The 27319-nt window shown below is 47.1% G+C and overlaps 2 protein-coding genes across 4 annotated transcripts; both read right to left on the reverse strand.

The window, feature by feature from the left end:
* Positions 1-7104: 7104 nt before the first annotated feature.
* LOC118063597 (uncharacterized) lies at positions 7105-7626 on the reverse strand. Its single transcript, NM_001384639.1, has 2 exons — positions 7478-7626; positions 7105-7347 (listed from the first exon to the last, which is right to left on the reverse strand). The coding sequence occupies exons 1-2, from the start codon at positions 7566-7568 to the stop codon at positions 7166-7168; spliced, it is 273 nt and encodes a 90-aa protein (NP_001371568.1). The 5' UTR covers positions 7569-7626; the 3' UTR covers positions 7105-7165.
* Positions 7627-19955: 12329 nt separating this feature from the next.
* LOC103654600 (DUF724 domain-containing protein 2) lies at positions 19956-26696 on the reverse strand. 3 transcript variants are annotated; one of them, XM_008681437.4, is made up of 7 exons: positions 25462-26631; positions 22071-22667; positions 21863-21958; positions 21722-21776; positions 21525-21646; positions 21312-21450; positions 19956-21206 (listed from the first exon to the last, which is right to left on the reverse strand). In XM_008681437.4, exons 1-7 carry the CDS (start codon positions 26521-26523, stop codon positions 20314-20316), a joined length of 2964 nt encoding a protein of 987 aa, XP_008679659.1. In that variant the 5' UTR covers positions 26524-26631; the 3' UTR covers positions 19956-20313. The 3 variants fall into 3 exon arrangements, with proteins under 3 accessions (XP_008679659.1, XP_008679661.1, XP_008679660.1); XM_008681438.4 differs by having other exon boundaries at positions 20021-21206; positions 22071-22661; positions 25462-26696; XM_008681439.4 differs by lacking the exon at positions 22071-22667 and having other exon boundaries at positions 25462-26624.
* Between the last annotated feature and the right edge of the window lie 623 nt (positions 26697-27319).

A 27319-nucleotide genomic window follows, 5' to 3' on the forward strand; every position in this document is an offset into this window, starting at 1 on the left:
TCATGAAGAACTCCCACTGCCGCGACCCGAAGATGGAAGCCTACTGCGATGAGGTTCGGCACCTAGAAGACAAGTTCCACGGGCTCGAGCTCAACCACATCGCCGGACGCCACAACGAGACTGCGGACGAGCTGGCTAAAATAGCCTCGGGGCGAACAACGGTTCCCCCGGACGTCTTCTCCCGAGACCTGCATCAACCTTCCGTCAAGACCGACGACACGCCTGAGCCCGTGCAGGCCTCGGCTCAGTCCGAGGCAATCTCGGCTCAGCCCGAGACACCCTCGGCTCAGTCCGAGGCACCCTCGGCTCGGTCCGAGGCACCCTCGACTCGGCCCGAGGCACCCTCGACTCGGCCCGAGGTACCCTCGGCCCCCGAGGGTGAGGCACTGCGCACCGAGGAGGAGCAGAGCGGGGTCATGCCTGATCGAAACTGGTAGACCCCGTACCTGCAATATCTCCACCAAGGAGAGCTACCCCTCGACCGAGCCGAAGCTCGGCGGTTGGCGCGGCGCGCCAAGTCGTTCGTCTTGCTGGGAGACGGGAAGGAGCTCTACCACCACAGCCCCTCGGGCATCCTCCAGCGATGCATTTCCATCGCCGAAGGCCAGGAGCTCCTACAAGAGATACACTCGGGGGCTTGCGGCCATCACGCAGCGCCACGAGCCCTTGTTGGAAACGCCTTTCGACAAGGTTTCTACTGGCCGACGGCGGTGGCCGACGCCACTAGAATTGTCCGCACCTGCGAAGGGTGTCAGTTCTACGCAAGGCAGACCCACCTGGCCGTTTGTTGTGTGGGGTCTGGACCTGGTCGGCCCCTTGCAGAAGGCACACGGGGGCTACACGCACCTGTTGGTCGCCATCGACAAATTCTCCAAGTGGATCGAGGTCCGACCCCTAAACAGCATCAGGTCTGAACAGGCGGTGGCGTTCTTCACCAACATCATCCATCAATTTGGGGTCCCGAACTCCATCATCACCGACAACGGCACCCAGTTCACCGGCAGAAAGTTCCTGGACTTCTGCGAGGATCACCACATCCGGGTGGACTGTGCCGCCGTGGCTCACCCCATGACGAATGGGCAAGTAGAGCGTGCCAACGGCATGATTCTACAAGGACTCAAGCCTCAGATCTACAACGACCTCAACAAATTAGGCAAGTGGTGGATGAAGGAACTCCCCTCGGTGGTCTGGTGTCTGAGGACGACGCCGAGCCGGGCCACGGGCTTCACACCGTTCTTCCTAGTCTATGGGGCCGAGGCCGTCTTGCCCACAGACTTAGAATACGGTTCTCCGAGGACGAGGGCCTACGCCGACCAAAGCAATCGAGCTAATCGAGAAGACTCACTGGACCAGCTGGAAGAGGCTCGGGATATGGCCCTACTACACTCGGCGTGGTACCAGCAGTCCCTGCGACGCTACCACGCCCGAGGGGTTCGGTCCCGAGACCTCCAGGTGGGCGACCTGGTGCTTCGGCTGCGACAAGACGCCCGAGGGCGGCACAAGCTCACGCCTCCCTGGGAAGGGCCGTTCGTCATCGCCAAAGTTCTGAAGCCCAGGACGTACAAGCTGGCCAACAGTCAAGGCGTGGTCTATAGCAACGCTTGGAACATCCGACAACTACGTCGCTTCTACCCTTAAGATGCTTTCAAGTTGTTCATATACCTCGTTCACACGCAAAGTTTAGTCATCAAGGAAGGGTCAACCTTGCCTCGGCAAAGCCCGACCCTCCCTTGGGGGCTAAAAGGGGGGAACCCCCTCTGCGTCAAAATTTTCCTCGGAAAAAGATCTTTTCTGCCAGAATGTCTTTCGTGCTTTTCGACTACTTCGAAAGTGGATCCTGAAAACGACGGAGTACACGTAAGCAGCCAAGGCTGACCGAGCCGAGGGACTCCTACGCCTCCGGGATACGGATACCTCACTCATCACCTTCTGCGATAAGTAACTCACGCTCGGATAAGTGATTCCGCGGACCGAACAAGTCTTCACGCTCCAAAACTCCTCTGCCGAAACGATTTTTCGGGCCTTCTCGACTCCGTCGGTGACAGAACCCTATGGACGAGTAAGAGTGCACGTAAGCGGCAAGGTCGACCGAGCTGAGGGATTCCTACGCCTCCGGGATACGGATACCTCACTCATCACCTTCCGTGAAAAGTAACTCTCGCTCGGACAAACAATTTGGTTACCAACAAATAAGTCCAGACACTCGAAACAAGAGGAAAGGAAACGCGACTTTACAACACGACTGCAGTATGTTTGGGCTTCGGCGGCCGCAGAAAATATACGCACACTACAAGATGAACCAATCCTGCAGGCTCAGACCTTGACGGAGGGGGAGCAGCAGCACCCTTGGCGTCATCTACACCTTCGGCGGGGTCTGACCTAGCCTCGGACGGCGACGCGGTTGGTGGATCCCCACTCCGAAGGACGGCATCAGCACCACGCCCGGGCCATCGCCGCCAGGGTCTTCTCCAGGAATCCGGCTCGAGCAGACGGCTCGGCCGGCCACCCCGAGGCCTCGGCCAGCTGTCCCCCGAGGACATCGGCCAGGCTCCCGGCCCCGGCAACTCAACTCCGGCGTCGGTCCTGCCAGTGAACGACCCGGCCAGGCTCTGGCCGACCAAGTCTTCTTTTCGAGCCAACTTAGCCTCTGTCCGTGCTGACACCGCTACCTCCGGCTTCGGCTCATCAAAGAGCGGCCGAGGGTTCCCTTTAACTAAGCAAGAGAAGCCTCGGACAGCAAGGCCGACCGAGTCGAGGGACTCCTACGCCTCCGGGATACGGATACCTCACTCGTCACCTTTGCAGGCCTGCTCACCGAAGGCGTTATCGAAGTCCGACCCTCCCGCTGGGCCGCTGAGCGCCCTCTCCCTTGAATGCTGAGGGAGAGGCTGACCCACGAACCCACGCGGGAGGTAGAGCTCTGGCTCAGCCCGGCCCCCGCCCCAGCCAGGATGATGAACATCCTTGAAGCTAAGGGTGGGACCAAGATCACAGCCCGGCTCGCTTTTCCCCGCCATCGAACTGGAGGTCACCGTCTTGGGTGACCGCCGGTGAGGGGATACGGCCGGGCTGCATGATGAAAATCCTTGAAGCCGAACGATGGCTGAAAGGTACCAACTTCCGCGAAGTTGCGTTCCTCCAACGACAAGGCAGAAGGATTGCGGGAGTTCCCCATCCGGGGGCTCGGAAGCTGGAAAGACGCGATGCATAAGGGAGCGCAAAGACATGGTCGCCTTTCAAGGGGATCACCCCCCTTTTTAAAGGTGACTCTCCCCACCTGCGTCCTCAGCCATCGCAGACTGAATCTTCTCCAACACGCTCCAAGGTCCTCCCCCTACGGCACGGGGGCTGGGTCCCACGCGTCATGCAAGCTGGCCCAGGGCAGAAGAAGCCGTCGCCGCGCGCGGTGCATGCAACTACCCAGCGGTTAGAAGCATTCTTCCACTATCGCCCAGACCAGCGGGTGAAAGGGCGGACAGCCATGCAGGCGGCATGCAACCGCGTCAAGTCGGCGCACCCCTCCGACTTCCAACGCGCCCAGCATGGAGGCCCAGGCCCACACGTCATGCAACCGGCGCGCCGGTTGCTACATGCGTGCAACTGCACCGCCACTCGCGCCACTACCGTGCCTCCTCGACTGCGGAACCAGTACCGCGACTCGAGGCAACCCTGCGTATGACCCAATAGTGCCAGCCAGGCGCGACGGTCAATACGGCCAAAAATGGGCCGGCAGTAATGGCGGTGGCAGGCGGGCGGAAGCAGCGATCATGTTGTCAGCCAAGCTAACGTCCCATCCAGGGACAGCAAGGGAACCCTCTCCCACGGCGTGAAGACGGCGCGCCCGTGTTCCGTTCCTCGAACGGCTCGCGCACGCGCAACGGCTGCCCCGCGAACCACTCGCCCCGTCGCATTAACTCCGCGGCGGGACAGGCGGCATCTTTGGCAGGAGAAGCGGGCGACGCTTCGCCTTCGCCATAATGACCGCATCAAAAAAAGGTACACCACGTCATTCGATTTCGTATCCTTTTCCTCTTTCTCTCTCTTACAACAGGGACCGGGAAAGGGGATACCCCGAAAGGGGTCCTTCTCCGCGAAGGAAACAGGCCCCGAGCCTCCCTACTGATCAGAGGTTCAAAGGCTAGCCCCTCGGAGGGGTTCAACAGCCGCCTCAGAGCGCTTGGGCTCCGCGCCCACTACTGGTCAGAGGTTCGAAGGCCGACCCCTCGGAAGGGTTCAACGGCCGCCTCAGGCCACTCGGGCTCCGCGCCCACTACTGATCAGGGGTTCGTAGGCTGGCCCTCGAAGGGTTCACAGCCGCCTCAGACGCAGAGCAAGGGATGACCCTGGGTACATTCGATACATAACCAAGGCTCGGGCTATGCTCCCGAGGTACCCTAGGACATTTCCGAGACCAGCGGAAACGATCGCGTAACGGAATCCCATCAGAGGGAGGCATCGAGCCCTCGAACCCCGTCAAAAGGGGACCGGGTCCGGCAGATCACCCGCAGGTACTTTTGGAGCGCGCCTCCGGGCCTCTAGCCGACCCCTAACAAATGGGGCACGGGCGTCCACTCGGATTACCCGTCAGCAGCTCGCTGGAGACACCATGTTCGGCGCCCTCCAAGGGCAACATGGCGCTTTCCCCCCCTCCTCCTTGCGGAAAGGCGACGCAGGGGCGTATGTTAAAAAGTCGAGTCTGTCCTTGACCGTCCTCTCGCCCTGTGCAGAGGCTCGGGGGCTGCTCTCGTAAACCCGGCTCCGGCCAAACCGTTGACAGCATCAACATACCAGCCCGAGAACTTGGGACTCGACCGTGCACCCGGGCTATGACCAGCTCGCATGAGGGAACAACCAGACCAGCCGAAGCATTGCAAAACACACTAAGACCTCAAAGGAGTCAAACCACTCCTCCGAGGCCTCGGGGGCTACACCCGGCGGGTGCGCTCGCGCGCACCCACCGGAACAAAACACAACCAAGAAAGGCTGGTCCCCTTGCAAAAAAAGTGCGACAAAAGCCTCCAAGCAAGTATTAACACTCCCTTCGAGGCTCGGGGGCTACTGTCGGGGACCATAATTAGGGGTACCCTCAAGACTCCTAAATCTCAGCTGGTAACCCCCATCAGCACAAAGCTGCAAAGGCCTGATGGGTGCGACTAAGTCAAGGATCGGTCCATTCGAGGGACGCGATCACGCCTCGCCCGAGCCCAGCCTCGGGGAAGGGCAGCCGACCCCGGAGGATTTACGTCTCGCCCGAGGACCCCCTCCAGCAACGGACACACCTTCGGCTCGCCCGAGGCCCAGTCTTCACCAAGAAGCAACCTTGGCCAAATCACCACGCCAACCGACCAAATCGCAGGGGCATTTAATGCAAAGGTGGCCTGACACCTTTATCCTGACGCGCGCCCTCCAGTTGATAGAGCCGAAGTGATCGTAGTCACTTTGCCGCTCCACTGACCAGCCTAACAAGAGGACAGCGCCGCCTATGTCGCTATGACTGTTGTGCCACTCGACAGAGTGAGGCTGACAGCAGCCAAGTCCGGCCTCAGGCGCCATAGGAAACTCCGCTTCGCCCGACCCCAGGGCTCGAACTCGGGCTCAGCCCCGAAAGACGACGAACTCCGCTTCGCCCGACCCCAGGGCTCGAACTCGGGCTCAGCCCCGGAAGACGACGAACTCCGCTTCGCCCGACCCCAGGGCTCGGACTCGGGCTCAGCCCCGGAAGACGACGAACTCCGCTTCGCCCGACCCCAGGGCTCGGACTCGGGCTCAGCCCCGGAAGACGACGAACTCCGCTTCGCCCGACCCCAGGGCTCGGACTCAGGCTCAGCCCCGGAAGACGACGAACTCCGCTTCGCCCGACCCCACTGCCCGGACTCGGGCTCAGCCCCGGAAGACGACGAACTCCGCTTCGCCCGACCCCAGGGCTCGGACTCGGGCTCAGCCCCGGAAGACGACGAACTCCGCTTCGTCCGACCCCAGGGCCCGGACTCGGGCTCAGCCCCGGAAGACGACGAACTCCGCTTCGCCCGACCCTAGGGCTCGGACTCAGCCCTGGCCTCAGCCGACGGTCTCCGCCTCGCCCGACCCAGGGGCTCGGACTCGACCTCGGCCTTGGAAGACAGACTCGACCTCGACCTCGGAGGAGCCTCCGCCTCGCCCAACCTAGGGCTCGGACCGACCACGTCATGGGAGTCGCCATCATTACCCTACCCCAAGCTGGCTCAGGCTACGGGGAACAAGACCGGCGTCCCATCTGGCTCGCTCCGCTCAACAAGTAATGATGGCGCCCCGCACGCTCTATGACGACGATGGCTCTCAGCCCCCTTACGGAAGCAAGAAGACGTCAGCAAGGACTCGACAGCCCCGACAGCTGTCCTTCCGTCAGGCTCCAGCGCTCCTCCGATGGCCACGACACCACACGAACCGGGTGCCAAAACCTCTCAGGCTGCCACGATGGCATGTACTTAGGGCACTAGCTCTCCTCCGCTAGACACGTTAGCACACTGCTACACCCCCCATTGTACACCTGGATCCTTTCCTTACGCCTATAAAAGGAAGGACCAGGGCCCTCTTATAGAGGGTTGGCCGCGCGGAGAAGGACGGGACGGTGCTCGCGCAGGGCCGCTCGCTCCCTCCCGCGTGGACGCTTGTAACCCCCTACTGCAAGCGCACCCGACCTGGGCGCGGGACAAACACGAAGGCCGCGGGTTTCACCTCTCACGCCTGTCTCCCTCCGGCTCCTCTTCCCCCCTTCGCGCTCCGTCTCGCGCCGACCCATTTGGGCTGGGGCACGCGGCGACAATTTACTCGTCGGCCCAGGGTCCCCTCGCCCTCGGGTTCGAAACGCCGACATTTATGTATGGCCAGAATCACAAATTGATTATGAAACATTTTTTCATAACGATATAACACACATTTTATATATAAGTTATCGTAGTATACTGTTATTATATATTTCTGTTGCAACGCACGGGCATTCAGCTAGTAAAGATTTATGAGCACATATTTTCTCTGATATATATTGTATACAATTTCTTGGTGAATTTTCTCTGATACTATATATATATAGTTATGGATAGAAAACTTCATATGACGAGAGTAACACAAACGCAATCATGCATGTTTTATTTTATTAATGTCGTCATCAAACACACGAAAACATCCTCTATTCGTTTGGGCAGCAGCATTCTCCTGGAGAAATACTTTTACAGTAGGCCTTGTCGCTCCTGTGGTGTTGGTGCTCGCATAACCTGCGGCACCCGTCCGTTGTGCAGGGGTACTGTGAAGTTCCGGCGTGGAAGCACGGCATCCCAGGTTTTGGCTTGGGAGCAGGGGTGTCCTCCGTGCCTGCACATATATGCATGCATGCAAAACCAACACAATTAAGAACATGTCGCTGGTTAGTTCAGTTAAGCAAAATCATGCGGAGTAATAAAGTAAAAACAAGGATTATTAATTGGTGCCAGCTGCCTATTACCGATTGCACCGATGCAATATACGGATGTGTAAGACATGACTCCAAGAACCAAGAACACAGCGATGATTGCGCTCTTGATGATGAGTGCCATGGGGAGAGAAGCTGTGAAACTTCTCTTCTCGTGATGAGGAGAGTGGATCTGTAATTTCTTCTCCATTTCACTACGTGTGCAGGTACTTATATACTATAAAGAACAAGCCGATACACTATGTATAGTGTAGATATGAATGAATTTAGTGAGTAGCTAGTAAGATATTCTCCATTAGAGCTTTCATCTCTAAAGATCCTGATCTTATATATGAATAATATATGAATATCCAATTCACATATATATTCATTTCTGCAATTCATAGGCCATGTTTCATTTTCTTTCTCCAAGTGATATTGTTCGCTTTTGATTATTTATTAATATACTCCCTCTGTCCCAAAATATAATTCGTTGTAGACTAAACGACATATATTCATTAATTAACCTATGAATGTACTTTGTATGTATGTCTACATATATTATCATTTATTCGAATGTAGATAGAAAAAATAGAGCTAGAAAGAACTATAATTTAGGACTGCGGGAGATAGTAATAAATATTGTGTATAGTGTCAGTATCTTTTCAGAATCATGAATTGATCTATTTTTTTTTTCTCTCCAACTGAAGTGCCATTGACTTTAGTGATAAAGATAAGTAATTTCCACGATCTAACTTATTACTAATATTTTTTCATTCAATAAATTAAAAAACGGTTTTGATATCTGGAGACTCGGATTCGATATATATGCTACTAGATTGAAATAAATATGTGGACATCCATTTCATATGCATGCTCATAGGTCTAGATGCCATAAGAATCCTGCATTATCTCGCCACATTAAGTTGTCGGACTCAATCTTTTAATTGACTCATCGAGTTCAGTAATACTACATCATCTACATCTATATCTATATTTATATTTATATCTATATCTATATCTATATATATATCCATATCTAAATCTACATCTAGATATCTATATATCTTATAATATTAATTGCACTAAACTTCTATCTCTACTTGAGAGTTGTCTACCTCAGTGTAACACCCTGAATTCGGGGGTATAAAACTAATGATCACCCAAATTCATGTGTTACTCTTCTCTATCTCACTCTAGTTTCTCTCACTCTAGTTTTCTCTCTCTCTTTCTCTTTTAATTAGAGTTAGTTGTATTAGTGAGGGATTATTTATTTTATTTTGCCCAAAACATATGAGTTATGGAATGTTGCATCGTATTGAGCCTAAATATTCTTTGAATTGTTGCACATATTTGATTTGGTTTGAATTTGAAACTTGAATTGAATTTAAATTGAAGACCCTAGAGAAAATAAATAAAAAAGGCAATAGAAATTCCAGGAAAATAGAAAAGGCCATTTCAGCCCAGGCCGGCCCATTTAGCCCAGCCCCTGCGCGCGCGCCCGCGCGCCCCCTGTGCCTGACAGGCGGGTCCCGCCTATCGGCGCCAACCCGATCGCGCCTCTCTCCCTCTCTCTATCGCGTGGGCCAGAACTGTCGGCGCTAGTTCTCCCGCGCGCACCCGCTCCCCTCTCTCTGTCCCGCCATCCCCACCTGTCAGCCGTCTCTAACCTCTCGCCCACGGTCTCCCCGCCGTGGACGCGCCCACGACCGCGCGATCTCCGGCCACATCCGTGCGCCTGTGCCCCTTTTGAGCCTCGCGCCCTGCTCGCCCACCTCCCCTCTCCCATTTGCGCCCTCTGCCCAGCTCCCTCGCCCTCTCTCTCGCTCTGCCCACGCAAACTGAGAGCTCCGCCACCGCTCGCCGACGTCCACCGCCTGTTCCGTGGCCGCCGTTGCGCCCGTGCCCCATCCAGTGCCACGGTGAGCTTTGCCTTGCCGTTAGCTACTCGGGACACCCTTCGGTGTGCCCTCTCCCTCCCTGCTGCGCCCGGTCCACGCTCACCGGAGCTGTTCTTGCGCAGTCGAAGCCCCGTCGCCGTCGACCTGAGGCTCCACCGCACACCCGCCATTCTCCAAGCGTCCCGGAGTTCGCACTCGAGGTGAGCAACCTTCCCATGCCCTTAATTCGCCAAGTACCGAACCAGAGCCCGCGCAATTGCTCGCCGGAGTTAGCTGCGTCGCCGCAGAACCTTTTTCACCGCGGTCTGCGTTCTCTGGTGCCCCCATGCTGGTTCTGCGCCCACGGTTGTGTTCGCCATAACGTGCTGAACGTGTCTGGCCCTTTCCCTAAGCCACCAGAGCCCCGCCGTGGCCGGTCTGCTCGTCTTCGGCGAACTCCCGCTGCGGGGCCGAGCGGCGCCACCGCGCCTAAGTCCGCCCCCTGCCGTTAGATCTCGGTCGTCCACCCAAGATCGGGCGATTTAGACTCAACCCGAGCGGATCTGATCATAGCCCTCCGATCCAGATCCAACCGTCTCTCCTCTCTCCCCCTCACCCGCGTCTCTGCCCCTGGGCCCGGCCGGTCAGCCCGCCCAGGCTCACTGGCGCCCTAGTCCTGCTTGTCAGCCGCGTCCGCGTGATCTAATCTGGGCCGTTGATGTCTGATCTGACGGCTGAGGTTACCCCGTACCCCTTCGCATGGTTGTTTTGCTTAAGAGACCCCCTGGTTTTAGGAAATCAACCTGCCGTCCTCGATTTTAGCACATAGGTCCCTGGTTTCTTTAGAATAGCCCCCTAGACTTTTATTTAATCATAGATTTAGCCCTAATTTCATATTTCAAACTTCAAAACTTGTTTATTTCATATCTTTTTCATATGAACTCCAAATTTAGTGGTTCAAATTGCAAAATTTTCACAAGATTATTCTCTGTCCAAATAAAATATGACCAATTGTAATATGTATACTTTAATGTTTACACTTAGAATATAGAATTAAAGTATATGTTGATTTATTTATTTAATGAAATAAATAAAAGGGGAATCCTATGAGTTAAAATATATTTAAAGTTTGTGAGATTAGTGTAATGCATTTCATGGATTCATTTTTGGTTTAACTTTAGACCCTAATGTGATAAATAGAATTAGATATGTAATTATGGATAATATTTAAAAGATAATCAAATTCCTAAATGAGAGTAGTTCATCTTATAATGTAATCTTTTCTTTGTTTAATTATTACTCTATCTTTTTAGGTTATGTTTCAACACTTAGAGAGTAATCAATTTCCCCCCAATTAAGATTAGTTCATTTTATATCTTGACCTCATTCCCCTGTACTTAATACTATACCTTTTTGAGTTGTGTGCCAATGTTTGTACATGTGTGATGTGATGTTCATTTTTACTTTCCAAATATATTGAATGTATGCTCGCTTTACTTAGACAACGAGCAGCTCGTGGTTCCTGAGTGTGTTGCCGAAGATCTCTATGAGCAACAACCTGGTGAAGGCAAGTATCCTCAGACCTATCATGTCCTACTTTACTTTATAATTCACTGTCTCGCATTACTTTATTGAAAACCTAAGGATTGACTCGTCTGTATTTACCTTACCCTTGTTTACCTTTTTGGGTTAATCATGGTTAGCTTATGCTATTGCTTTAACTTAATCAATGAACATGATGTGATCTTTTATGATACGATGATGTTATCCCGATGGGGTTCTTATGATTCTTTAGGGGGCTCAGGCTGTTTCCTGAGTACCTCTCCGTAAGGACCTATTTGGGGAGTGACAACCCGGGATAACAGTGCAACCATGAGGGTGGAATGGGACGCCCTTAGCTGATTAATTAGAGGAACCAGAGGAGTAGTTGGCTTCGTCGTAGGGTCGTCAATGGGGTCCGAGCACAGTAGTTGCTCTGTCGAGGTTGGTTGCAGAGGTTCTTTGATTTGGTTTTGTTAGTCACCCTTCCTTTGGGGAGATGTACTGTGTTTATCAAACTGGAGAAACCTAACGGGTGGCTATGACCTCTGGGAAATCTTTGTAAAGGCTACGTAGTGAGACCTTGCTAGGTCACCTTGGTAGTGATCAATGGGGAGGCTAGAACCTCGGGCAGAATGAGAATCACGGCTTGTGGGTAAAGTGTGCAACCTCTGTAGAGTGTTAGAAACTGGTATATCAGTCGTGCTCACGGTTATGAGCAGCCTTGGGTCCTCTTCGATTAGAAGAACTTTGGTTACTTATATGATGATGATTAGCAATGATGGTTATAAATTTGATCTCTGGTATTTCCTCTTGGAAGGAGTGCCTCTGGGTAATAACTGGGTTATTCCTAAAATTTGGCTATACTTATATTAATAAAACTTGACCAACTAAAAGCAACTGCTTAACCTTAACTCCACATACAGCTAGTCCACTTTAGCCAAACGGGACATTTGCTGAGTACGTTGATGTGTACTCACCCTTGCATTACAAACCACCCCACCCCAGGTTGTCCCCACTGTTCTCAGTGCTCAGGAGGTGAAGCTGGTAACATGGAGGACTTTGAGGAGTTCCAGGACTACGACGAGTTCTAGTTTACTTTAGTGGCAAACCCCCAGTCAGCTGCGTGTGTAGACTTACATTCTAAGTTTCGTTACTCCGCACTTTGATTTAATGTTGAACACAATGGTTGTGTAATAGACTCTGTGGATGTCTTGGACATCTTGATGTAACTAAGTACCTTTCCACTATTTAATTCAAACATTGTGTGATGATGTCCAATTATGTAATCGCTATGTACGTGAGTTCTGATCCTGGTACGTACATGGTTCGCATTCGATTTACCTTCCAAAACCGGGTGTGACACTCAGCAATATATACTTTTAGATACAATTACAACCCACTTGCATTTGTAAGATATGCATGTTAGTGTTGATGGGACCATGATGTCTAAGATGGGATAAATTAGACAACTTAAAAGTCCATTTTTAGAGATGAAAATAATAAAATGTATACAAGAAAATAATCTATGTAGATGTCTAACTATGGTTTTCTAGGTGTGTTACTATCTCTATCTTAAAAGAGCTATGCAACCTAGATTTCAATCCTATCACTGGTCTAGCAGGCTAAACTAGGAATGTAAACATATAACCTACATAAACGATAATTTAGGTACAAAATCTTAATTGAGATATAGATGCAAACTCATATCGATGATTCTTGTATTCTTATTGAGGTATCGAGAAGCTCACGCTAAATCATAGTCCTTGTTGGAGTCCCTCGCAAGGGCCAAGTTCTCGGTCAGGTAACTCCATGTATAGACCCTGAGCCTACCCACGTGCAAGTGGGTCTCTAGGATGGCCTCTATCAGACTGCTCCTCGACTTCTTTATTATCGAGCTTCCGACCTGTCACACCCGGTTTTGGAAGGCAAACCGAATGCGAACCATGTACGTTCCAGGATCATAAATTCACGTACACAACGATTACATAATTAGACATCATAACACATTGCTCAAATAATAGCAGAAATACGTACTTTATTACATCATGATGTTCGAAAGATCCACCAAGTCATTAACTTAAATCATAGTGCTGAATGAAACACAGTATGATAAGGCCTTCACAGATAGCTGACTGGAGGTTTGTCGCTAATCTAATCTATAATTCGTCAAAGTCCTAAAACTCCTGAAAGTCTTCCATGTTGCCTTCATCTTCTCCTAAGCACTGGTTGCAATGGGGACAACCTATGGTTTGGTGTTTTAAGCAAGGGTGAGTACACATCTGCATACTCAGCAATTGTCTCGTTTGGCTAAAGTGGACTAGTTGTATGTAGGGTGAAGCTCAAAGCATTTGCTTTTAGTTGGTCAGGTATTTATTACTAGTAGAGAGCCAAGTTTTAGTAATAACCCCAAGCTATTAACCCAAATAGTACTCCCTCCAAGAGGAAATACCAGAATCCATCATCATAATCATCATCATTAAGCATCATCGTAAAGATAACTAGAGTAACTCTAATCAAAGGAGCTTCCAAGGCTGCTCATAACTGCGAGCACGACTGATATACCAGTTTCTAACACTCTATAGATGTTGCACACTTTACCCACGAGTCATGATCCCTTTTTGCCTCGGGTTGATCAAACCCTCAAACTCTACCAAGGTGAGTCGGTAAGGTTTCACTATGTAGCCTTTACAAAGATTTCCCAGAGGTCATAGCCGCTCGTTAGGTTTCTCCAGTTTGATAAACACATTACCTCTCCCCAATGGAAGGGTGACTAACAAAAGCGATACAAAAGAACCTCAGCACCCAGCCTCGGCAGAGCAAGTAATGTGCCTGGACCCCATTGATGGCACAACGGCGAAGCCGACTACACCTCAAGTTCCTCAAATTAATCAGCTAAGGGCGTCCCATTCCACCCTCATGGTTGTACTGTTTTCTCGGGTGGTCATCCAGCGAACAGGTCTTTACGGAGAGGTACTCCGGAAATAGCCTAAGCCCCCTAAAGTATCACGAGTTCATCATCATATCCAGAATAATATTATCATATCATAAATGTTCTCATCATGTTTATTGATTAAAGTAAAGAAATAGCATAATACTAATCATAGTAACTAATTCCCAAAGGGTAAACAAGGACAGGAAAACATAATACTAGTCAATCCTTAGGTTGATCATGGTATGCGGGACAATGAATTATAAAGTAAGTAGGACATCACGGGTCAGAGGACACTTGCCTTGCATCTCCACCTACTCAAGATAAGGATCAGGCTCAGGAAAATGAAGTCGAAGATCAATAAGATGAGCCACCTCAAGAGGAGGACAAGGATCAAGAGGGAGATGAAGCTGATCAAGACAAGGAAGATGATCAAGAAATTTATGGTCAAAGACCGCCACACCCAAAAGTCCACCAAGAAATTCAACGAGATCACCCCGTCAACTCCATCCTTGGTGACATTCATAAGGGGGTAACCACTAAATCTCGAGTTTCTCATTTTTGTGAACATTACTCTTTTGTCTCCTCTATTGAGCCATACAGGGTAGAGGATGCACTAAGAGACTCGGATAGGGTGCTGGCTATGCAAGAGGAGCTCAACAACTTCACGAGGAATGAGGTATGGCATTTAGTTCCACGTCCTAACCAAAATGTTGTAGGTACCAAATGGGTATTTCGCAACAAGCAAGATGAGCATGGTTTGGTGACTAGAAACAAAGCCCGACTTGTGGCCAAAGGTTATTCACAAGTCGAAGGTTTGGACTTTGATGAAACTTATGCACCCGTAGCTAGGCTTGAGTCAATTTGTATATTACTTGCCTATGCTACTTACCATGGCTTTAAGCTTTACCAAATGGACGTGAAAAGTGCCTTCCTCAATGGACCAATCAAGGAAGAGGTCTATGTTGAGCAACCTCCCGACTTTTAAGATAGTGAGTACCCTAATCATGTGTATAAACTCTCAAAGGTGCTTTATGGGCTCAAGCAAGCCCCAAGAGCATGGTATGAATGCCTACGAGATTTTCTTATTGCTAATGGCTTCAAAGTCGGAAAAGCTGATCCTACACTCTTTACTAAAACTGTTGCAAAAGATTTGTTTGTATGCCAAATTTATGTTGATGATATTATATTTGGGTCTACTAACAAATCAACTTATGAAGAGTTTAGTAGGATCATGATTCAAAAATTTGAGATGTCAATGATGGGGGAGTTGAAGTATTTCCTAGGATTTCAAATCAAGCAACTCCAAGAGGGCACCTTCATCTGTCAAACAAAGTACATTCAAGACATACTTAAGAAGTTTGGGATGAAGGATGGCAAACCCATCAAGACACCCATGGGAACCAATGTGCATCTCGACCTCAACATGGGAGGTAAATCCGTAGATCAAAAGGTATACCGGTCGATGATAGGATTGTTACTCTACTTATGTGCATCTCGACCGGATATTATGCTTTCCGTATGCATGTGTGCAAGATTTCAGGTCGATCCTAAGGAAGGTCACCTTAGGGCCGTGAAAAGAATCATGAGATATTTAGTTTACACTCCTAAGTTTGGGCTTTGGTACCCCAAGGGATCCGCCTTTGATTTAATAGGATATTCCGATACCGATTGGACAGGGTGTAAAATTGATAGGAAGAGCACATCAGGGACTTGTCAGTTTCTAGAGAGATCCCTGGTGTCTTGGGCTTCAAAGAAACAAAACTCAGTAGCTCTTTCCACCGCCGAAGCCGAGTACATTGCCGCAGGCCATTGTTGTGCGCAATTACTTTGGATGAGGCAAACCCTAAGGGGCTATGGCTACAAATTGAGCAAATTCCCTCTCCTATGTGACAATGAAAGTGCAATCCGCATGGCGGATAATCCCATTGAACACAGCCGCACTAAACACATAGACATTCGGTATCTCTTTCTGAGAGATCACCAACAAAGGGGGGATATCGAAATTGCTTATGTAAACACCAAAGAATAATTAGTCGATATCTTTACCAAGCCATTAGATGAGAAACCCTTTTGCAAACTTAGGAATGAGCTAAATATTCTTGATTCTCGGAATTTTGATTGAAACATTGCACACATAGCTTATTTATATACCTTTGATCATATCTCTTTCTTTTGGCACATATACATATGTCTTATTCTTCTTGTGCCTAAGCTAAGACTAATATGTCTCCATGAGCATCTTTTGTATTAAGTCTTAGATTGAAAGGGAAATGGAGTATTCGGCAAAGACATCGCTTCCACTCTACTCCATCGGTACTATTTCCTCTTTGCCGGTATTCCACCATCTCTCCGATTGGTATACTCTTTCACTCATATTTTTTTATCAATGGGGGAGAAAATATAAAAGAGGGCTCTCAAGTTCTTCGTTTTTGGCGATTAATGCCAAAGGGGAGAAAATATTAAGCCCAAAGCAAAAGGACCGCACCACCACAAAATTTTAAAATTTTCGAAATGAAGTTTTAAATTAGTATATTTCAAATTGGTATCTAATTGATCTTTCAATTGGTATTTTCAAAGTCTAACTCAAAAAACCCTCTTGAAAGCTAAGAGGAGAATTTCATTCAGGGGGAGTTTTATTAAGTCAAAGGAAAAGCATTTGAAACAGGGGGAGAAATTTCAAATCTTACAAATTCTTCTTGCAAGATCATCTCTATACCTTTGACTATTAGCAAAAAGACTTTGAAAAGAATTTGCAAAAACAAAACAAGTGGTGCAAACGTGGTCCAAAATGTTAAATAAAAGAAAGCAATCCATTCATATCTAGTGAGATTATCAAATTGGTTTAATTCCAAGTAACCTATGCACTTACCTTATCCAAACTAGTTCATTTCTGCACTTTATATATTTGCTTTGGTTTGTGTTGGCATCAATCACCAAAAAGGGGGAGATTGAAAGTGAATTAGGGTTAACCTTTTCCCACAATTAATTTTGGTGGTTGAATGCCCAACACAAATATATGGACTAACTAGTTTGCTCTAGAATACATGTGCAACAGGTGCATAAAGGTTCAAGACAAACCAATAAATATTCAAGTTAGTGATCAAATTCAAAGGAGCAAAAGAAACCAAGTGTGATGTGGTCTGGCGCACCGGACTGTCCGGTGCACCAAGACCGTACAGAGTCCAACCAGCCACTCTCGGGTTTCCGTAGGCGCGCTCCGCTATAATTCACCGGACTGTCTGGTGTGCCAGCGGAGCAACGGCTAACTCGCGCAATGGTCGACTCTGCAAAGGTAAACAGTGCGTGAACAGTGTGCGGCATAAGTCAGAGCAGAAAGTCAGAGGCGCACCGGACTGTCTGGTCCGGCACCGGACTGTCCGATGTCACAAGAAGACAACGACGCCAACGGTCGACTGCTCCCAAACCCTAACGGTTGGGTGACGTGGCGGCGCACCGGACAGCCTACGGTGCCTGCCCGGTGGCGCACCGGACTGTCCGGTGTGCCCATCACTAGCATCCTTCCCCAACGGCCTTTTGGTGGTTGAGGGCTATAAATACCTCCAACCACCACAACTCGAGGCATCCAAGTTTTCTGAAGTTCTCATTCAATACAAGAGCTAGTGCATTCAATCCTAGACACAATTCAAAAGATGAAAGCCTCTCCAATTCCCAAATTCATTCCAACCACCTAGTGACTTGAGAGAGTGTGTGTTCGTGTTCTTTTGCGCTCTTGTTGCTTAGATCGCTTTCTTCCTTCCTCATTCTTGTTCCAAAGTGACTTGTAATCAAAGCAAGAGACACCTAAGTGTGTGGTGGTCCTTGCGGGGTCTAAGTGACCCGTTTGATTAAGGAGAAAGCTCACTCGGTCTAAGTGACCGTTTGAGAGAGGGAAAGGGTTCAAAGAGACCCAGTCTTTGTGACCACCTCAACGGGGACTAGGTTCTTTGGAAGCGAACCTCGTTAATACAAATCACCGTGTTCATTCGCTTATTTCCATTTGATTTGTTTTCCTCTCTCTCCCGGACTTGATTTAAGTTCTAACGGTAACCCCGGCTTGTAGTGTGTGTTTAAAGTTGTAAATTTCAGATTATGCCTATTCACCCCCCTAGGCGACTTTCAGGTAGTTCATGGTCAGATTTCCCCACTGGTGGCAAAGTTGCAACCTGAGTTACCCTAGGATGACAAACTTGGATGGCATTGCTACTGATTATGCCTATTCACCCCCCTAGGCGACTTTCAGGTAGTTCATGGTCAGATTTCCCCACTGGTGGCAAAGTTGCAACCTGAGTTACCCTAGGATGACAAACTTGGATGGCATTGCTACTGATGTTACTTCATGGTGAAAAATACTAATAAAGTAATCAGTGAAGCACTATACAATACTCCAGCAACATGTACATGTATTTATGTTAGAACATCTATTTAATCTTAGAAATACATCGCTTTTTAGTCTTTCTAACAATATCAATTTTGTAAAGGAAAAGAAAAAATAGCAGAAACACTAAAAGAGATTTATACACTCAATCGTCTTAGAGAGTAGAGATAAAATTTCTTCATATGTTGCTATTTCAAGCATGTCGAAAAAATGTGTGATATTTTGTTCTGCTAAATTTCATCTTTTGTTAGCATGTCCGAAATTGCATCTACCATTGTATAACAGGGCTTCTTATTAAATCTAAACCTCTAAACACTGATCTTGTGCCAGCAACCACCTGCCATTTTCTGAAAAATTTACCAACTTTTGATCTTTTGTCACATGTTCACATGTACTACTGCATACATAATTCTTCCAACTTGGACATGTACACCTATATTTAATGAACCTTCATCTTGTGCGGATCACTGAACTATAACACACTTTTTATGCCTGTAACAATACTACAGCACCACTCTTTCTTGAACTGAAACATTTATAGCTTGCATCTACTGAACTGTATGCTACTGCTTGAACCACCTACACATGAGTTGCTCTTCTACCATCAATACCTTGGCCTGGTGGAAAATACTAATAATGCAGTCAGTGAAGCACTAGACAATACTCCATCAATAGGTAGATGTAATTATGTTACTATGTTAGAACAACTAATTAATCTTAGAAATACATCATTTTTTAGTCTTTCTAATACTGTCTATTTTGTAATTTAGATTACAAAACATCTCCGGTGGCTATCAAGGTTCGTGGTGGGAAAATCAGCACATAGCTTCAAATAAGAAGGTACTATTGGATCAAGAAATGCCTGCTTCATATTCAGATGTCCAAGTCTTGAATGTAGTCCACGAGATAAGCATATTAGCTAATAGGTATGTTATAGTGTTATATATTGTTAAACTTGTTATCTATCCTATTTGCTATCTACTCATGATGACATGTTCATATTTAGTATGTTTCAACCTATTGTCCTATTTGTGTTACCATGTTATGTATATGCATACAAATGAATTTGATTGATATGTGCCTTGGAAAGCGGCATGTATGCTGGCTAAAGAAACAAATATCTCTACATGAGGAGTGTCAGAGTGCAAGATCTACGGGGATCATGAGCCCAATTTCATATGTAAGCGCAATTTTTCGTTCATTTTGATCTGTATTACTGTATTAACATGCTATTTACACCTCAAACAAACTCATTGATTCATAGGAAATTTTGTTTCTTATATTAATTTCCGTGGAATCTATGGTTACATATTTTATTGTGAACTATGTTCGGATGCAAGTACGAGCGTCTTAAAAAACAATTTAGCTTTCATTCTTACGCAACATGAAAAAGCAAGCACATGGCACATAGATACATATACATAGTAGTGGAGGCCTTCCCGCTTGAGAGCAAAGAATATTTTGTACAATGCCGTCCTCACTTCTTAGACTTTGTTTTATGATATTTGCATTACAGTATAATTTGATTTGTATGTGTTTAGTTCTGTAACGATTGTTGTTAAAAAATTGTAAGATATTAAAGACAGTAATATAAGTGTTCTTTGTTTTCATATAATTATTGTGCATTAAAATTTTTATCGAATAATTTATGAGCCGTCGAAATGCACGGGCAACTAGCTAGTTGATCATTAAATACCAAATTTAACTACCAAATAGAAAGCTTAACTACCAAATAGGCCTGGATACATAGCACAATTACTGTTGAGGTAGGGATAGGGTGTTACAAAGGTTTCAAGCGAGACATCGGATAAGACAATCCTATGTCAAGTTGGATCAAATAACATCAGACGATAGAAGTCAGGAGAATCAAAGTTGACAAGAACGGAAACAAATTGCCCTCAAACTAATTATGCCGCAGGCAAATAAATACGGTCCAACTAATATAGCAGTAACAATTATCAAGAGTCGATCTTCATCAGGCTCCCTAAGCCATCATGATCACCATACAGATATATAAAAGGTACCGAATGACTTGCACAAACTAAGCACAGCACATCGATCTGAACCTACCGTGATACATAGATGACCTACAGCCCAAAAGCAGAAACAGTGGTCAGAATTAGAACTTTGAAGCAGCGAAATGACATCAACACCTTGCGCATCAGGTTAGCCTCTTCCGCTGCAGCCCAGCCAAGACTTCCTTAAACTTGCGTTCCACACCGCTGCACAAATCCTCATACCCGCTACATGCTGTCTTGATACTCACGACCTCTGCATCTATTTTTTCCTTCTCCTTTGCGATTTTCTGGCTTTCTTGGCGAATACTCACAAGTTCTTCCTCGAGCCGTGCTGCAGCTTCATCTTTTTCATCAAGCAGTGCACCGGCTCTGGAGGAGGAAGCCATATTCTCCACTAACTTTGAACTCAGCTTGCCGATTTCGCAATGATAACTGGTGTGCTCAGTTTTGACCTTGACCATTTCGGTCATGGCGCTCTGTATAGATTGCACACTAAATCCATTTGCCTCTAGATGGGAGATTGTCCTGATCTTGTCCTCAAACCATTCCATGTCGTTGCCTATGCTTGCTTCCATTGTAACCTTCACCAAGTCCGCGAATGACACCATCATACCTAATGCCATTCCTTCGCGTAGTGTCGGGGGGACTTCTTGGAGTGGAATGAAATGTGGTTGTTGAGGTAACTCTTTAAACACATGCATTGCTTCAACTATATGCCACACAGGTGAGCTCTTGACGAACAAAGCCTGCGGTGAAGGCAACAAGCTCTCACTCGATGGAGAACTGTCGATGATGCACTGTGTACTCCCAGCATTCTTAAGACCTAAAACTGACCTCTCATCCACTTCCCCACAGGGTTGTTGAGCCGGACAATCAATAGACATGATAGCTGTTTCCATCACATTGTAGTTTTCAGCTAACTTGGTAGTAGCAGCATGGTCTGTGCACATGTCATCATTTCCATTCGGTTCAATAAGGCTGTTGTTGGTCATAACCGCTGGTTCTTCCCCAAGTTGAGCATCATGTATGTTAGTACCTGAACACAGAAATCCAATCATTAATCTACTACATTCATGTATGCCTTCAATTATGTAGCAAACTATGCCATTTTGACCATGGGTAGAGTTTCTGCAGTTCATACCTTTCCTGTTAGACACTGATTTAAAGCCAGGAGGCAGCATGGATAAGAGGTTCTCCTGATTTGATAATTCAGTTATATTCTTTGCATCCTCCAAAGTTCTGTCAAGCTGCCCTTGAGCATCAGATTTCGGACACTCCAACTACATGTAAAATAGTAAAAGGCTGAGAAGCTGATGGCTAATATGAGTATTAGTTTACAAAAGAATGTTCATACTGCTAAGGAACATTCTTTCATTGCTTCTGCCACTTCCTTTCTTCCTCCCTGCTGGTCAGTCCTAGTCACATCCAATGAGCTATTTGGACTGCACAGTTCTTTGGATCCTCTCCTCTTAGCCACTGCACATTGTACGACAACTGTTAGATTTTAGTTACCACCTATAAATATGAATGTGGTCCAGAGAAAACACTTACATTTCTTACAGGCAAGAACCTTTGTACTTGAGCACCTTTTTGGCCCTATTGACACCTAATATAAATTGACAAAAAGAACAAAACAAAACACATGAATATGAATATAGAAAGAGGGTTCAAAAGCCAATCATAAGTTTGTACCAGTCTATCTGGAGATAAAGTAGTCGGGCCATCCCTAGAGACGCCCAAAGCTAAAACAAAGTCCCTAGAGAAATTCTTGTTTCCCTTCAACTGAATCTGCACCAGCAAAAATATCAAAATCAGCGGAATTAATAAATTATATGCAGGCATCCTTACTCCCCAGCAACAAAACATAATGAATTGGACTCAAACTATTAGAGGAACCCACTTCTCCCATAAGCTCTTGAATAGGGCGCGTTTTTTTGTCTTTACTATTCGATATACATTTCTTCACTCTGAGCGATTTCACATGTTGTTCCTCTGTATGTTGGACAGCACAATTTCTTCTAGCTGAAGCCATTTTCTTTCTTAGTTCAGCAATGGGAAGCATATCATATGCATCAACGCTTCTCCCAGATACAGATTCATGAAGCTCACCATCAAAAACACCCATATCAGACAGGATTGCTTGGTTGTCCACTGGTGCTGAATGCCCTGAAGAAGCACAATGAAGTCCATTCATTGGAACCAAATTCACTATCACATGTGAACCTTGAGGACTGCTCTTCTCAGAGAGCAAAGAATTCGGCGAATGTGTGCTTTCTGGTGACTTGCACATAGCTGACAAAGGAATGTCCATCTCAGAGACTGAAGCGTGTTCAGAACCTTCAGCTAATGTGGCATCTAGCTGCTTTAGTTTTTTCCTAGACTTTTTTATGGAAGAAGAATCAGGATCATGGCTGTGTTCTTCATCACTAGATGTCAAATCAACTGGAGAGATTGGACTTTCTCCAGACTTAGAATGCCACCTCAAGTTAGTCTGTCTCTGCACAAGGAAATATTTAGAACAGAACATGCAAGTTGAATAATAGGATGTTTTATTGTTATAAGCTCAAAATTCAAAGGTTCTTTAGCAATGCGATATATGCCTATATACATATTACATGCAAATGGTTAAACAAATTTCTTAAACTTGCAAAACAGCCCATACGCTAGAAATTCTTCCTGGCTTAATAGACACCCATAGTGAAATATTTTCCAGGATCCAGATATATATTCACGATCAATAATACAATCTCCACTTTAATTTTATAAGGCATATTAAGTTCTAAAAGGTTAAACTTCAGAACTCTTGCCTAACAATCAGCCTAATTATATCCATGTTGAGTCATGAGTGTGCAAAAGTTGTATCAATGTATTCGTAACTAACATATGTTTAGATACCACATTGAGATTATAGCAATGACGATATTCAATCTAGTCACAAATAGGTGACATTTGGATTTTGGCACAGTTTCCAAACCACAATTTTTAACTTATTTTTGTTAAAGAATATCTAGAAAAACATAGCAAAAGTGTACCTTGTCAAATCTGCACATCATTTTCAGATATTCAAACTCTAAAAATTAATTCGGAACCAAAGTTTAAAATGACCGACGACTTAAGACAACCTTTCACTTATTTGTGAATTATATTATTAAAAAAATATGCTTACAAAGGCCCTTTCAAAGTATAATACACCAGAAATAGAGTACTAGTAAATAATATAAAGCTTGAGTACCAATGAATCTATCACAAAATGAAGTTCATGCTGACCCCCCACTCCCAACACAATCTCCCGCCAGCTGACCCCCCACATAGGGATCCTATGATGTACTCCACCATCTTGATTGAAGATTAAGGGATCAAAGTTTGGGAAGCATATATAGGCTTAATTTTGTGAGTTACCACAGGTAGGGGTGCAAATGGTTCAGATACTTTTCAACCATATCCGTGTCTGAATCCATCCATTTAGAGTTCAGATTCGTCTGCATCTCAGTCCAAATATTTAATATCTGATACCATATTTATATCCATATAAGGTACTCAAATCACATATGTACGATGTTGATATCCATTTGTACCTATCCAACATAGCTGATAGTATCTGTATTTGAATTCGAACCCGAGAAACATTGTAGCTATTCGTATTCGTATCTGTACATATCCCATATCCAACCGTTTGCACCCCTAACCATGGACAACCTATAAAATTAAGCCTATATGTGGGTTTGTGGGCCTGCTTGCATCCTTGATCAAAGTTTGCCGAAAGTCAAAGTATCATAAGTTTGACTAAGTTTATAGCAAATAACAACAATATTTATGACATTGAACCAGCATCAATAGGTTCATTATGAAATGCAGTTTCATATGTTAGCTTTTTGATGCGGGATAATTAACTTGGTCAAACTCAGGATAATTTGACTTGGGACAACCAAATACCTTATATTTCAGGACGGAAGCCGTAAAATCCGCATTCTCTACTCCAAGGTTCAAAAAAGCGCTAGGCGACTGCAGGTGATCCAGGTTCATTGCGTGTTTCACGTATGACTGCAGATGGAAGGTATTTGAAAGAAGGGCAGCATGTTGTACCACAGCCCACGGGTGCAACGAGAACAGCCTGCTCATGTGCCTTGCATGTAGGCAGTGACAACCAAGGCAATCCATGCCCATTAGTTTTCAACTAATCACTTCATCTGCTACACTTCTAATCAATAATTAACTCTGCTGTTTCTCGATTTCGATTCACTTTCTTTCATAAGTTCTCTACTAGTAGTTGATGTGTTTGAGACTTTTTTTGAACTTGTGAACTGCTGCTACTGTGCACTGAACTGGTGGTGTTGAGTGTGGTTTGATGCAGCCATACAGTACTGTGAAGTTTGAACTGCTGCTGTCCAAGTATTGAGCGCAGTGGTGACCATTGAGATTTGTGAGATAGTGAGTGCTGCGTGTGAACTTGTGATTTCTGAACATAGGCTGTGATAGTGTGAAATCTAGAATCAATGTCTGTTATGTAACCTTCTGTTTCTGTTGAATTTCGATATTTGTTTGTTTTCTTCTATCTGTATATCCAGTATTCTAAATAGTGGTCTATAGCGCCTCGCACTAGGTGCCACTAGCCCACTACAACACTCATTATACTAAATAGTGTGCTATAGCGGCTGAGCAGGCTTCCACTAAATGTTATAACCCGTTATTTAGAACACTGTGTATATCCCATGTCATCCCTGTTCCGGGCTATCCTGTTCCCGCTCCCATTCCCATTCTTGGTGACTAAATGTGAAGATAGAAATGGTTGAGTGTTTTCCCACTCATTCCCATCCGTGTTCATTCCTACTCCTCGAGGAACTTATGTACAAATGTTTGAAGACACTTGTATTCAGGGTCCTAATCATACAAAATTAGCAGCCCAAACACACAAAATACAAAGGAAACAGCTTGCCTGAACTTAATCGTGTACTGGAAACTCCATCCTACCCATAAAACAAATAATGATTTCACAGACAAAGCCACAAGCTCAATGAGACGAAAAGCCATTTGGCTGAAGCAGGAGAGTACTACAAATCATATGAAGCGCAATATCACTGTGTCAATGATGAACTTAATTGGATTAATTACTGTACCTACCTCAGACATGTCCTAAAATGAGAAAATGAAGGAACTAAGTTAGGGAAGTCAGAAAGGATCAATCCCAACAAATCTGTATATCATATAGTATCTGCACCTCTCAATACTACAACAGCAGATAATCAGAAATGAGCTAACAAGGACCGCTATGATAAACAGGTTTGTTGCAGTACCTTAGCAGTTGCAATTCTCCATCGGTTGCCATTCCACTTATACCGCGGCTTGAGCAATTCCACCACCTTGGTCACCAGCAGTTCCGCCTTCTTGCCAACAATACTGATGTCATACTCACCCTCGCTGACGACCCTATGGACGACTCCCGGTGACCATGCCCCATCACAGTAGGCCTCCACGGCATCACCAGGCTGGAGCTGGAACTCACCCTCCCCCGGTGTATGCTCAAAAGCCGGCCTGATGAACCGCCAATGCAGATACTCGGTGGCCTTCTCCAGCCCGCCCTCCTCCTCCTCCAGATCAAAGTACTCGACGACGTAGCTGAGGTTGTCGATGACGACCTTCACCGTGGCGGGAAACCAGGAGTCCCCGTACACGTCCCGGTTCCTCACCACCTCGACCTTGTCCCCGACCTCGTAGACCCTGACGGTGCGGCTGGGGCGGACAACCATCGCGACCCGGGACGGGATCCAGTCACCGTCAACGTAGTCGCAGCGGGGGCGGACGAGGCCCGACGGGAACTCGATGACCTCACGGGTGACGGGGAACGCGACGGTGACCCCGGCTCCGGCGGCGGACACGACGATGCCCGACCACCACCCCTCGTTGTGGAACGCCTCGACGATGTGGTGGGGGCGGAAGCGCGGCGGCGAAGACGGGAGCGGCGGCCGCGGGCGGATGTGGGACGGCGCGAAGGGCTCCGCGAGGACGCCTTCGTCGTCGGCCTCGGCGAGGAGGTGCACGTACTTGACGGTGTACCGCGCAGGGTGGCGGTAGCCGCGCGCGGGCGCGAAGTCGAGGACGGTGGCCTCGAACCATGAGCCGTAGAAGCCGTCGTCGTCGACGCGGACCTCGACCTCGGTGCCGACAGGTAAGGGCGTGATCGGGTCCAGCGCGGGGAGCGAGCAATGCCGCCGGGGCGACGCGGACAACGACGACGGCAGGGGGCTGCGCGGAGGCGTGCTCCACCTCAGGCTCCGCGAGCGCACGCTCCCGCGGGGGCGGCTGCGCGGCCTCCGTGCGCCGGCGCCCGGTGGCGCATTGGCGGAGGAGGCCACCATTGGGATCGAAGTATCGAACGGGATTCGGGGGTTTGGGGCAGCTGGGGTTTTCGGTTGGGGTCTTGGGGACTCTGCTCTACAGCGTCGGGCTTTTGCGCCCTCGATGCTGGCGTGATGGGCTCGACCGGCGAAGCCGTAGATCTGATTCACCGACGGGTGGGTCACATCGAACGCAACGGAAGGCTGACCCCACGTGTAAGCATGTTCATGTGCTGTTCGTGTTCCGTTCCTGAGCGAGGCTGTGAACGGAGCGGGAGGCCAAGTGGCGCGGTGCCGGACAACTGGCAGGGTAGTGGGACTACCTGCCAGTACCTGTGAAGTTGTGATACTTTTGGATACGTACCCCTAACAAGAATTCGAGGCTTCGGTGATCGAATCGAAAGTCTGAAGACTATAAGGGCACTAGACACCGTTGCACAGTACTTTAATTATAAAACACAACTAAAATGCAACATAATACAATGAGTATGTCTAAAACATGTGTTTTACATATTCATTGTACCAATCAGAGTATTCAATAAATTAAAGTGATCAATCTGCTAGTCTTTTATCTCGAACATAGAGCTAAGACACCGTGTCTTCGTCATGATACATATCTTGCGTTTTTTACGTTCACCCTCTAGACACATTCGAAGACACAACTCAAGACACCCATTATACATGCCCTAATGGTGATGGAGTTTTTGAAGAGATAAAAATGATCAGTTTACCCATCGTCGTCCCTATATTTAAACTCTACTCTACAAATAATGTAGCCTCAATACAAAATATTATTTTAGGTGATAAGTTGTTGGAC

This window comes from Zea mays, chromosome 4 (genome assembly GCF_902167145.1).
Source record: "Zea mays cultivar B73 chromosome 4, Zm-B73-REFERENCE-NAM-5.0, whole genome shotgun sequence".
Taxonomy (NCBI): Eukaryota; Viridiplantae; Streptophyta; class Magnoliopsida; order Poales; family Poaceae; genus Zea; species Zea mays.

Excerpts from the sequence above, each read along its gene's own strand:
- LOC103654600 (XM_008681437.4), bottom strand. The coding sequence starts at position 26,523 with ATGGTGGCCTCCTCCGCCAATGCGCCACCGGGCGCCGGCGCACGGAGG. Across the intron at positions 21,777-21,862 it reads CTTTATCTCCAGATAGACTG|GTGTCAATAGGGCCAAAAAG; the intron begins GTACAAACTTAT and ends AATTTATATTAG. Across the intron at positions 21,647-21,721 it reads GGTTCTTGCCTGTAAGAAAT|TGGCTAAGAGGAGAGGATCC; the intron begins GTAAGTGTTTTC and ends TACAATGTGCAG.
- LOC118063597 (NM_001384639.1), bottom strand. The coding sequence starts at position 7,568 with ATGGCACTCATCATCAAGAGCGCAATCATCGCTGTGTTCTTGGTTCTT. Across the intron at positions 7,348-7,477 it reads ATATTGCATCGGTGCAATCG|GCACGGAGGACACCCCTGCT; the intron begins GTAATAGGCAGC and ends ATATATGTGCAG.